Consider the following 12,634-nt stretch of genomic DNA (forward strand, 5'->3'; position numbering starts at 1 on the left):
TAACTTGTAATCTGTAACCTATGACACACTTCAAAAGTAACGTTTCCAGCACTGTTGACACTATATACACCTTTCACTTACACAGATACTGTGTGACACTATTGGTATTTGCACAGGCTAACTGAAATATACACATGGTGTGTAGTAAATTATACATATATAAGATATAGAAATATAGCTTATAAATATTATTACACAACAGTGGTAAAATATTGCACAGTAAGTAATTACACAGGAATGTGACACAGTATAAATATAAAAGAGTGTACGTATATATGTGAATGTATATAATTATGAATGAGTACAAGACTACGCCTTCAAACCACAGTGTCATTAAATGTCCTCAGCAGTGTCCTGCACACTCAAAAGGATCTTGGTCTCCTCAGCAAGTGAAGAAGACTTTGGCTTTTTTTGTTCAGGACGTTTGTGTGGTCTGACCAGTCCAGTTTATTGCTGAGGTAAACACTCTCTGAACACAATCTCAGTATCCAATCCCTGGATCTTCAGCGGTGTAGTTTCGGAAAGCTGGAATGTAGGCTCAGTGTAGTCTGTGGCCCAGTTTGAGAGAGTCTATCACTCTCTCACCTGCCTTTCCTGTTTCTTTCTTTCTCTCCAGAAAGAAGAAATGCAGAAAAAAAATCTTCGGTGGATGTACATTATGTCAAAGACGTCTTTCCACATGCTCATGAGAAAATGAGGGCTTTAAAATAAGTGAAATATTTAAACAACAGTCACACAATTCCATGCCTAACTTTGTCTGCCAAAGATGATCTCTTCCTGCCTTGCAAACGAATTCTGTTGAAAAGTTTTTAGTTACTCTCCATCCAGTACGATGGAGGGTAACTAAGTGTTGAGTTAAACAGTGAGTGAACATGGAGTGCCTCTCCTGACGTAGCAGCTCATTAGGCTTTAAAGAAGCCCTTTGACACGGTCTGATTATGTTTGGCTGGAGCTACTCAGGATATGCAAGATGAGATGTGTTTCTTTGGATCATCCGTGTGTGTTTATGTGTTGGTGTGTGGTTTTTTTCTGTGTGTGTGTGTTTTCAACCAGTTTGTAGGGCCTGATGATTGGCCTTGATGAACAGACTGCCAGGCACTAGAAGCAGAGCTAGAACCTTTTCAATGTAGCATCTTGAACTGGTTATTTCCAATCATTCCACAGGAGGCCTTGAACCTAGGGTTATATATATATATATATATATATATATATATATATATATATATATATATATATATATATATATATATAGATATAGATATATAAATAATCCTACGTTCATATATTTGTGTGTGTGTGTGTCTATCAAATGAGCGAGAGAGAGAGAAAAGTGTTTCAGTTTTGTAAACAAGGCCCTATGGTTGTCTGCTGAATGCCTGGGCTACAGTTAAAAGTTGTGCATCTGGTGAATTTGATTTTTAATTGAATTAAAACTGAGCAATGTTTAGAATAACATTTGTAATAATAAAACAGGAACAACTAAGCACTGAAAAATGAATAATGCATAAAAGGCTGTACCAGCATTCACAATGGGATTATAACTATTGTCTCTTGATTTATAAATTACTAACTGTTATGTTTCATTCCAAATGAAAAGGAGGTTTCTTCGACCTTGCTGTCCAGGAACATGAAGGGCTATTCCATGAAAGTACATGAAGTAATCCTGTATTTTTGTGCGTTCACAGCCAAGCTGAGCAGCCAGGATTCATACAACAACTTCACCAATAACAACATGGGGAACCCGCGGCTGACCCCACTGCCCACCCTCACTGTGGTGCTGCCTTTGGCTCAGATCAAACAGCCTATGACGCTGGGCACCATCACCAAACGCACAGGGTAGGAAGCACGCACGCACGCACGCACGCACGCACGCACGCACGCATGCACACACACACACACACACACACACACACACACACACACACACACACACACACACACACACACACACCTCAGCCTTTATTGTCTACAGGACAATAAGAATATATAAGGTATATTATATATTAATAAGAATATATTATGTTTCCACTCATAAACCCACACAGTCCAGCAGGTCCATCCTCTCTCCCTTTGTTTAGCCTTCCTCTGATCAAGAGCAGGTACTCTACCACTGTGCTCACGTTTACTTACATGGATATTCTGTATCATAGCAACTAGCAGTGAAAGCTTCCTAAACTGAAAAAAACGCTACACCATGAAAATGCTCACAAACTATCCCAGCTGTGCGTTTCCTGACGAGCGCCTGGCGTTTTCAGCTGGGAAAAAAATGCATGGGTGAATGCAGCTCCTAAGACATCTAAACAGTCAAAAAATGATCACACCACACGATAATGTAAACAGGATATTTGTAGTTTTCCAGTAATTCCAACTTCTCCTTTAAAGTGTATGCACAGTTAATGAATGATTGATAACACAGTGTAATATAACATATTTATTAACGTGTGTGTTGTTTTATATATATATCTATATATATATATATGTTATATATATGAGATGTTAGTTCTGTGTAGAACTTTCACCACCACCACTACTGAAAGTTACATGAATGTGTAATATGTATGTAATGATGAATTAGACTCATAATTTTGGTCATTTTCAAGAAGAACTCCCCTTTGTAAAAAAAAAAAGAAAAAAAAGTACAATGCACCACAGAGTGTATGACTGAAACCCTAATAATGTATCGTCTTCATCGGGTTACTAATGAGATAGAGTTATTGGCAATTTTACAAACTGTGAAATTACAGTTTGGCTACCGTTGAGAAAAATTTAAATCACACTATATCACATCCCTCACTTCAGTTTGGGATTCGCTGTCTCTTTCCATTAATCACATAGTAAAAACACTGTATTGTGTCAACAGTAGCCTTGTGTAGGCCAAAGCTTTTCCTCTCACCCGCCCAGCTGATGCTCATGGACTCCTTTTGTCTCAGGCCACCACTTTTTTGCATAGGGTAATGAAGCAGAACACACATGCGAACTTGGTCTGTTGGCTGTTTGAAAAGCAGATAAAACAAGTCATGCATATTAAGAAAAGAAATAAAACCCTGCCAATAATTTAAAGTCATATTTAATTCATATAAAATGCAGTACAACCCTACTAGCTTTGAGTATTAAAACAAGTTCAGTTTTTAAAGTAAGATAGCTCTGCTTTCATGCACCCACGTCGCTTTTTTTGTTTCACTTGGATCTTCGCCATGCATTGAAATTATGTAGTTTTAAGAACATCAGCAACTTCAGGCCTTTGCTAAGTGCATTTACATACAGTACAGGTGGCTCCGCAAATATGGGCAGATTTTAATGTTTTCATTTAAATGTAATTTTCATGCCCTGTTTGAATGGGAAATGCTATAATGATTCAAACAGGCGAGGGGTTTATTTCCCTGTGATATTTGATAAGAGAGCTATGAGGATGAAAACAACGCAGCAGCCAGCGTGAACATCAGGCCATTTTTCCAAATCATTAAGATGACTTGCAAAGTTCATTAGGTTTATGAAATGTATTATTGCTTCTGGGCCTCTCTGGTTTCCTGCTTTGGTATCTTTATGAGGATGTCCTGGTACTGGTAGTTTGCATTTGGTTTAGCTGTTGTGCTGTTTGACGTCATTCAATGTGGGGTTCTCAAAAAAGTTTGATTTTAATAGTTTTCCCCGTCTGCTATGTTTTGCCACGAATGGTGGGGGGGGGGGGTCACAGAACAAAGAAAACATGACAAGACAAAATGGAAAAAAAACTAGTGCCCATCCTAAATCACCCCCACCCCGTGCGCATTGTTGACAGAATAATTTGGAAAGATGCTTGAAGGATGACGTACAATGCCTCTCCATCGGAGCAGCAATCCAAAAGTGATGGTTTTAGTGAGCTAGTCATTTTCATGTGCACCCACCAACTGAGCCAAAGAATGAGCTTGAGCTGCGACTCAGCAACGCCCATATTTGTTCAGCGTGCTAACCAAGTAGCACAAAGTGCACACACTGATAGCACTGATTCCTTGGCAGCTTTGTGATCTATGCTTATATTCCATGGCATTTACGAGTTGTTTATTTATTCTTATATTACTATATAATAATAGTACTGATTCACCAGCTGGAGATGTGCAAGCAACGCGCACATCTTCAGCTGAACTGCATGGCGCCAGCTCTGCCAGTTAAGAAGCTGTAAAGGCACTGTGTCTCCCAGGATGGGAGCCATTGGCTCAAGTTTGTGTGGTCTGATGACTCATTGAGCTCCTTTTGTTCCGGTGCAGGAGGTGCAGGAGGTGTTGAGCACTATGTTAGCCATTGTGCATGTGTGCAAGGTGCACATTCTATTGCCATGGCTGGCATTTGCTGCTGTCATTGTTTAAGTAAAGCGTAAAAATGTACAGTTTGTTGTTGCAGTTATTGAAGTAGTTGCTGGCAATTGCAAAATTCTGTCACTTTTTGAAAATTCCTAAAAAAAAAAAGATGGAAAAAATGGTTTAAAATGTGAAGGCTGGTTACTGACCTCAGAAGAAGAAGCAGGCTTTAGTGGTTGTGTTATGGCTTACGGGAAGAGCGAGGGACCATGCACTAGAAATCACTGCAGAAGATTTCAACACAAATGTGCAAATTATGGTAATTATTACATTTCACACAAAATTGGACTGTGTTTTTGAAAGAGGAAAAGGATGGCCAGAACGAGGCATACATGGAATTTGGCTGAATCATAAGAGAAAATTGGGTATCTGTGGTCAATTACGTACATCATTGTATTTGAACACTGGAACAACAGACAATACAAGAGCAAGACGGAGCTTCTAAATGCTGTGCTGGCTTTCAGGCTACGAGATACAGCAGGTCTTCGTGTTCAAGACAAACAGTTGGTGCTTACCACTTGTCCAAGCCTCTTTTTGTGAGACATACATCAGATATTGCAAACCAAAGCAAAAGCCACCATGGCTTTGCCCATTGTCTCAACCTACGATGAAACTGTAGCCGTGGACTTGCATGAGCTTGAGCCACAATTGTGCTGTCTGCATGCCATTGACCACTTCACTCTATTCAAAAAACTCTATGCACAATGTGCTACAGTCACTACCAGCTGGTGTCCCGAATCTGTCTGCAGTTCTCTCTGATAGGCTGCTAGCTCTAGAGGTTACCAATAGAGGTTACCAATGGAAGCACTTGGGTAGCTCAGCACAACACAGCACTGCATACTGCAGGGAGAGCATTTACTGAAGCTAAATCCTCTGAGAGGATCCCAAGAGCCTTTTGTAAACCTCTGTGGACCTCTGCTGACTGATACAAGGCGGATGACAGTCTACTACAAACAGTGTTGTGATGTTTGTAAGGCATGGGGGGCACCTATGTTTGTGTACATCACTCAAGTATTCGTTAGGTAGGTGGCCCACAAGCAGTGCTGGGAGAACTGGACAGTCAGCTGGAGGGGATCAAAAATAATACCACGTTACCAGAATCTGGGCTAAATGAGAGTAAGTATGACACTGAAAATGACAGTGAGGAAGAGACGACTACGAATGATGAATCTCTTGATGCTGATGATGACAGTGAGTAGTCAATCTAAGTCTCACAGGAACTCAATCACTACTTGTGGGGGCCCTAGGCTGAAAACTGGACAAGTAGTTATACAGTGACAGTGAAATAGCCAAGAATACACGTGGAAAATTCTCAGCCAGACAGGAAAGGCCACTGGAACACACAAAAACTGGTACAATCTGCAGAACTCTTACCCTAAGATAACATTTATCTATATCCCTCCCCTTCAAGAAGCTCAATGCAAAGGAACAAAGTTAAAACAGTATGTCTATGGCGTAGCGGATGTGTCTCTGTATTGGTACAGCAGAGTGAAAGATGCCATGCAGCAGTTGGGAGCTACTGTGTCACATTTTGATTCAGTAGTGTTCTACTGGCAGGATGACTCCTGCAATGTGACGGATGACTTCATTTGGGGTGGTTTAGAAATGTTTTGCACACGAGACATATCCCTCACTTGAAAGCTCCTTTTCAAGTTGGATGTGAGGAACACAATAGATTCAGCTACATTAGAATGAAGACTCACTCTGTGAAGGAGGAGATACAGGCCAAACAAAGTATTTATAAATATTCTGCAACATATTCCTGTGGACCCTGCCAGACCCACACAGCGAGAGGCTCCTCAGACAGACACTGAAACTTACATACTGAAGTCAAAAATTGTACAACTATTGCAAGTGGCAAGAAACATAATGTGTGACATATCCATCCTGTCATCAAGTACAAAGCATGCTATTGTTCAGACTTTGCACCATGCAAATACACTTATCATAAAACCGAAATCAGAAGAGATGACCTTGAGGTTTCAGCACTTGGGAAAAGACAGCTCCCTGACACTGCTGGTGTTTAGTGATTCCTCAGTGGAAACCTTCCAGATGCAGGCATTCAAGGCGCACATCTGGTCACATTGATAGGAGAGAATGAAAGATTTGTAGATTTGATTTACAAAGACTTGTAAATGGCATTGACAGTGCATTTGTTTTTGCTACACTCTAATCAGAACTTACCACAGGTGATTGTACACATAGCAGTTCAATTATTGTGTGTGTTAAAGATAATCAGACTCTATTTGATGCTGTCAGGTTCACAAATCAGTTACCAGAAAGAGACTCCACCTCGAAATCAGCAGCATCAAGGAGCACATCCACGGGACCATCCAGCAGACTATGTGGTCCGTTACCAAACAGCAGCTTGCTTGCTGGTTGACAAAGAAGGGGACGTCTGCACTGGTTCAGCTCAGGGCTCTCAGCAAAGTTGTATGATGATTTAAAAGGCCAAATGAATGAGATCAAAAAAAAAGACTCTCTACATTCAAACTTGGGTAGTTGTGCCAAAAAGAAAGGGCTTTTTTTTCTTTGTTAGTTTTGTAATTAGTAAAGATTTTTTAATTAAATTAACTATAATTAAATTTCTTCAAATTTAGCACATATGCCCACAAAGAAATGATTAGATTTTGGTGGTCATAAGTAAAAGGTCAATGGCACTGACCTCATTTGTTTTATTGTTGTGAACATGACATCTCAAGACAACTTGAGGGATTTTTTCAGATATAGCACAAACTTTCACTTGGACTTAAACATGACCTGATTAGATTTAGATGGTCATAAGTCAAAGGCCAAGGTCACTGTTAATGTCTATCTATCTCATTCTTGTGAATGGATATCTCAACAATGCCTTGAGGTTTTTTTTTTTTTTTAAATTCAAGTTTGGCACAAATGTCACTTGGACTCAAGGATGAACTGATTTGATTTTGATTGTCATAGGTGAAAAGTCAAGGTCACTGTGATCTTACATCCATCTCATTCTCATGAATGCAATATCACAAGAACACCTTGACGGAATTTTGCAAACTTTGGCACAAACATTCACTTGGACTCAGGTGGTCAAAGGTCAAGGTCAGGTTGACTTTGAATCCATCTCAATTTTGTGAACTTGATATATGGAGGGAATTTGTTGAAATGTAACACAAATGTCCACTTAGACTTAATAATGAACTGATTAGAATTTGGAGTGCAAACATCAAGGTCACTTTGACCTTGCGTCAGTCTTATTCATAAATCAAGAAGGCCTGTAGGGAGTTTCCTCAAATTTTTGCAAATGTCTTTTTGACTCAAGAATGAACTTATTATATTTAGGCGGAGATATAACCAATTTAAAAATAAATTAGTATTTGCTGTCTTCCTGTGTTTGTACTTTTGAAACAGAAAACACATTTTATACTGTGATATTTATTGGAAATGACATACAATATAGACAACAAGTGGGATGTTATTCCATTTCCCACTAAATCTCAGCTTCCTGGCAATCCCCCTGCAGTCAGCTGACACCTTATTGAGGTTGTAATGATGAAATAGGCAGGCATTGTATTAAATAACTTCTCATTTAAAACTTGATTAACAAGAGCTAACAATAATTAAGCCCAAAACAGTGCACCGTGTCTCTCAATGCCAGTTAGCACACCTCTTTTGTTGGCTTCAAGTTCAAAGTGTTGCCATATTGGCACAGTTCGTCCCCCTCAACAAAAACATGAACTTTCTAGTAAACACAATGTGCAACACTCTTCCCCACCCACTTGTACTGAAATGTTATCTTCTTCATGTTGCTGTGCTCAGCTCACAGCCTGTCAGACACTCGGGGCTCCATACATTAGTTTATAAACAAGTATAACATTATGTCATTCACGTGGCCATATTGCTGAATACTAATGCAATACAAGTTGGATTTATGACACCGTCAGCACAGGCTGCTGATGTAGGCTACTTTTTACTTTGCCAGAATGTGTCATAAGGACAAATGTTGATTCAGCTGGTTAGCATGAAATCAAACCAGATTTATCTCATACACCTGACCCGACCAGTAATACCGTAAATCAACCCATCTCTACAATGTACCATTGGTTGAAGTAAGTGATGACGTGAGTGACAGTGTTTCTATTGGCTGTTGCTTTTTCAAAATGACTAGGTGCTAACAAACAGAGTGTGGATGCTGACGCTCCTGTATTACTGTATTCCTCATTTTCTGAAACCAGTGTGGCATGATAGCATGGCAGAATTGGCAAGCTAGCTAGCTAATTAACCAGCTGCTACATGAGTAAAATTTAATGCCTTATCCACTGCTCTTGTCTCAGCATAGGACAGCACCTTGCTATCATCAGATAATTAATGTCTTTGTTAGGCTCATTTTTTGTAACCACTGACATGTTGTTTGTCGTTTGTCCTGTTGTAATTTCCATACAAGGCTCAGGTTTCTAAACATTAAATGGGCATGCTGGTAATAATCACTTAGAAATGTTTTTTTCTCTGTGAGAGAAAATGGATGTGGGGCATGAGACTGTGTAAAAAAGTGTCAGTTATGTGATTGAGCGACATCTGCGGGTACAACTCTTTCTGTAACAGTCTGGACCCTCTGCCATGCCATGTCATCAGCCGATCCAGATGTCAGCACGAGCCTCTACTACACAGATATGTCATCAGTTAGTCAGTAACAGTCTAAAATAAACCCAATTTATTTATATTTACCATTTGTATCTGATGAAAATGCTTATTAGTTTTAGTCACATTTTAGTAGTTTTTATCCCTTATAGTTGCATTTCTCCATCAGAGTTTTTCACAGGTTTAAAGGGTGATTTACAAGCACCACTCACTGATTTTCATTTACTATGGCCTCAAACACCTTTGACACCACAAATAACTAATTTGAGACAACTGGGATTTGAGCCCATGCTCACTGTAAACTCTGACTTATTGATCTCACTGTTAAGAAGCAGAAAAGTTACTTTATTTCAGTCAGATTTTTTTTCTAAATCTGCAGAATGTTAGTTTGGAGGTTGAAGCTCAGGTCCTCTCACAGAGTTGCTGATTAAAATTAAACTTGTAGCTGTCAGAGAAAAGTTCAGACTTTTCACATACAGCAGAACTACTCTCTCAGATAACTGAGCCTCCTACCTGTCACACGTTGTGCAGAGAAGAGATGTATAGAGAGGATGGCAACCAGCGGGGATCACTAACTAAATGCTAAATGCTAACAGCTTTCGCTACAGCTAGCGAACTCCACAGATAACAGCTCCGTCATCCACAGTCAGACACACATGGCTGCTTATTTACTGCTGAACTACAGCTCACAGCTTCCACCAACAGCTGACGCTGCTCCAGTGTGAGTGTTTGCAGGCTAGCGAAACATCGTGGTGCTGAATATTTACTGGAGAGTCAGTGCTCTGATCTCAAACTGTTGTTCATGCTGCGTTAGAAAATAACTGTGGGCACAGCTGGTGTTTGTCATTCTGTTCTCCTCTCCTCTCATTTTTAATGTCGGACAATAATTCACTGACCTTTTGTCTCGTCTCTTCTCATTTCGTCTCAATAACAAAAATGAAACTTAGATTTCGTCACAGTTTTTATTCTTAAGATCTATTTTTAGCTCATCATTGTCTCATTTTCATCATGGAAAAAAACGCCGTTGACAAATAATTTTCATCAAGTTTTCATTAACGAAATTAACACTGAAATCAAGCTTTTGCCAAATCCTGTCAGAAAAACGTAAAAAAAAAGTATTTTCCTGCGAGGAACTGATTGCATCCTCTTGATCTTGTTATTTGTTGTTATCAACTCTGTTACTGATTTACATGTCACATCATCAGCTACAACGCAGTCCCTCATTGGCTGCATATGCTGTCAACTAGGGTGCGGATCCCTGATTGGCCCGAGTGGATTGTTAATTCTGGAAAGTGTTTGGGGTGGCAGAGAGTCCAAACTGATACAGACAGTGAAACAGAATGTTTAGCTCACAGGATCAGGATGGTCTTACCAGGCTGCTAGCTGGGAACAAGCCACCAAAAAAGAGGATTGTTCACGGAAAACAGGAATGTCTGTTCCCCCTAAATCAAAGTGATGTCATGAGTTACAGTGTCGAAATGTGTGGTTCCACATTGACAAAATTCTCCTTTTGGTTATCCACACTGACAGGACTTTTAACAAACTATAGTATCGATGGCTGTGCAGCCTCCACCAGTCATGTGTGGACATAGATCCCTGAGCAGAGCTGAAGAGGAGGGTTGTGTTAAGTTGAGCAAAAAGGAGCCCATCAGTAGAAAGAGCCCCAGAGGAAGCAGATCCACTCCACTGTGTGACTGTGTCTTGGTATTATTGTTCTTTCTTCGAACATGTGTTGATGCGATTCATTGAGCTGGACTGCAGTAACGGGTCCAGCGCTGTAGTGAAAGTCCATGACTGAGTATAGTCCAACAAGCAATCCTGTTCAGTTCTTCAGTACACATTGCAAGGGTTATTTTTGCATTTCCATTGTGAAAAGGTGTGGATGGTACCAATAAAACCGTTTATTCATTCCAATTTTTTTTTTTTTAAAGATTATTTTTATGCCATTTTTGGCTTCATTAGATACGACAGATCATTAGTGTGAAAGGGGGAGAGAGAGGGGATGACATGCAGCAAAGGGCTGTGAGCAGGACTCGAACCCATGACAAGGACAGTGCCATTATTCATAGGGGGGGGGGCGGCTTTATCCACTAAGCCACCGGATGCCCCCCATCCCAAATTTTTGTCCCCCATATGCTTGGGGTACCTAGCACACTGACCTGGTACTAAAACGTGGGGCTAGAAACACTGCTGTTCATTGATTGGTCAATAGAGAACTGTCAGGGTTCAGTTGTGGCTGATTTTGAAGCGTGTTTTACATCACATCATTTTACCTTTTAACAGTAAGCAGCAATAGACTGAGAAAAAATATAATTTAATTCACTGTGCTGTCCAAAGGCTACTGCTGGCAGCTACTGGCAACTAGCCAGTAGCTGCCAGCAGTAGCCTTAAGGTGAAATGTTTTCCTTAAATGCCAATATCATGACAGTGTATGTGGGACTGAGACAAAATAAATTGCAGTGTGTGTTCATGGTACTAAAGGAACATGCCAGCAAGTGCAACAGGATGGCAGAGTGTATTTTTAATAGTCTTTGTACAATAATATGACTGTATGGCACAGAGGAAGAGATATATCACCACACACAATCCTGGTCAAAGGACATATTAATTGTTGGTTTTGAGTTCTTTCATGGGCTTTGTTGGCCATCTTTCACCTTTAAACCATTGCTTTGTGTAATAATTCTATCAATATTTCAAATTTTTCACCTTTCATATCTGGCCAAACACCTCGAACAGCTATGTTGGCACCGTAGGACATGATCAGGTCTGGGTGGCTGCCTCAGTCCCTCATCATCCATCCAACCAGGCCAGGCCTTAGTGTTAATGCATCAGGACATGCAGCTGTGCGGCCCGCTCCTGCATGTGCACGGCTTCACCAATACACCGAATATACTCACACACACTGAGTGAAGCAGCAGGTTTGGCCCCTAGAGTGGGGGGTGATATCATATGCTTTCACGCCATACTTGCACAGGAGTGCCCAGGCACCATCTGTCTGTCTGTGCAGCCAGCCTTCTCTCTCTTTTTATGTGTGAGTGTGCGTGTGTGTTATAGAGAGAGAGAGAGAGAGAGAAGCGTCCAGCAGCTGTATTTACACCTGTATGAGCAGATCCCTGTTGGCAAGGCGGCAGAGGAACACACCAGCTGCTTAACCTACATTCCCTACCAGGCTGCCTTTGTGTGCACTGTGCCGTGACACACACACACGTACGCATGCACGCCCACACACACACACACACACACACACACACACACACACACACACACAGAACAACAACATACAAAGACAGACGTGTTGATAATAGGCGTGTTGATAAATCCCCTCCTTTGTGTGCTGAGGCTCATTGAAGGGTTCCCTTCATAGAACCTGCCCCCTGCCTATAGACCACCAATGTGCAAAATGCTGCTGTTTGACTTCAGTTGCCTCAGATTTTAAACATCAAAGAAAACCTCAGCAAGTTAACGCTGAGCCCCCTCCTCTCTTAATTTAGATGTTGGTGTTTTCCATGTCAGAGTGGGGAGGTCGAGTCGGATGTGGCTCAGCATCCGCCTGATAACCCCCCTCCAGACAGGGCCCGGTCAGAGAGTGAAGGAGGACAGCCAAGCTTGTCCTCAAAGCCTTCTGAGAGTCCCGAACAAGGAGAGGAGTGTCATCTCTGACCCGGCCTCTGGTTTCCTGTCAGCCAAATTTG

At 40.9% G+C, this 12,634-nt stretch overlaps 1 protein-coding gene across 1 annotated transcript in view; it reads left to right on the forward strand.

Moving 5' to 3' along the window:
* bcas3 (BCAS3 microtubule associated cell migration factor) overlaps positions 1–12,634 on the forward strand; it is a 273,341-nt gene that overhangs the window by 120,513 nt on the left and 140,194 nt on the right. Inside the window, 1 exon segment of the mRNA XM_042486205.1 lies at positions 1,686–1,836. Coding sequence (XP_042342139.1) covers positions 1,686–1,836 — 151 coding nt within the window.

Source organism: Plectropomus leopardus, chromosome 5 (assembly GCF_008729295.1).
Source record: "Plectropomus leopardus isolate mb chromosome 5, YSFRI_Pleo_2.0, whole genome shotgun sequence".
In the NCBI taxonomy this organism is placed as follows: domain Eukaryota; kingdom Metazoa; phylum Chordata; class Actinopteri; order Perciformes; family Serranidae; genus Plectropomus; species Plectropomus leopardus.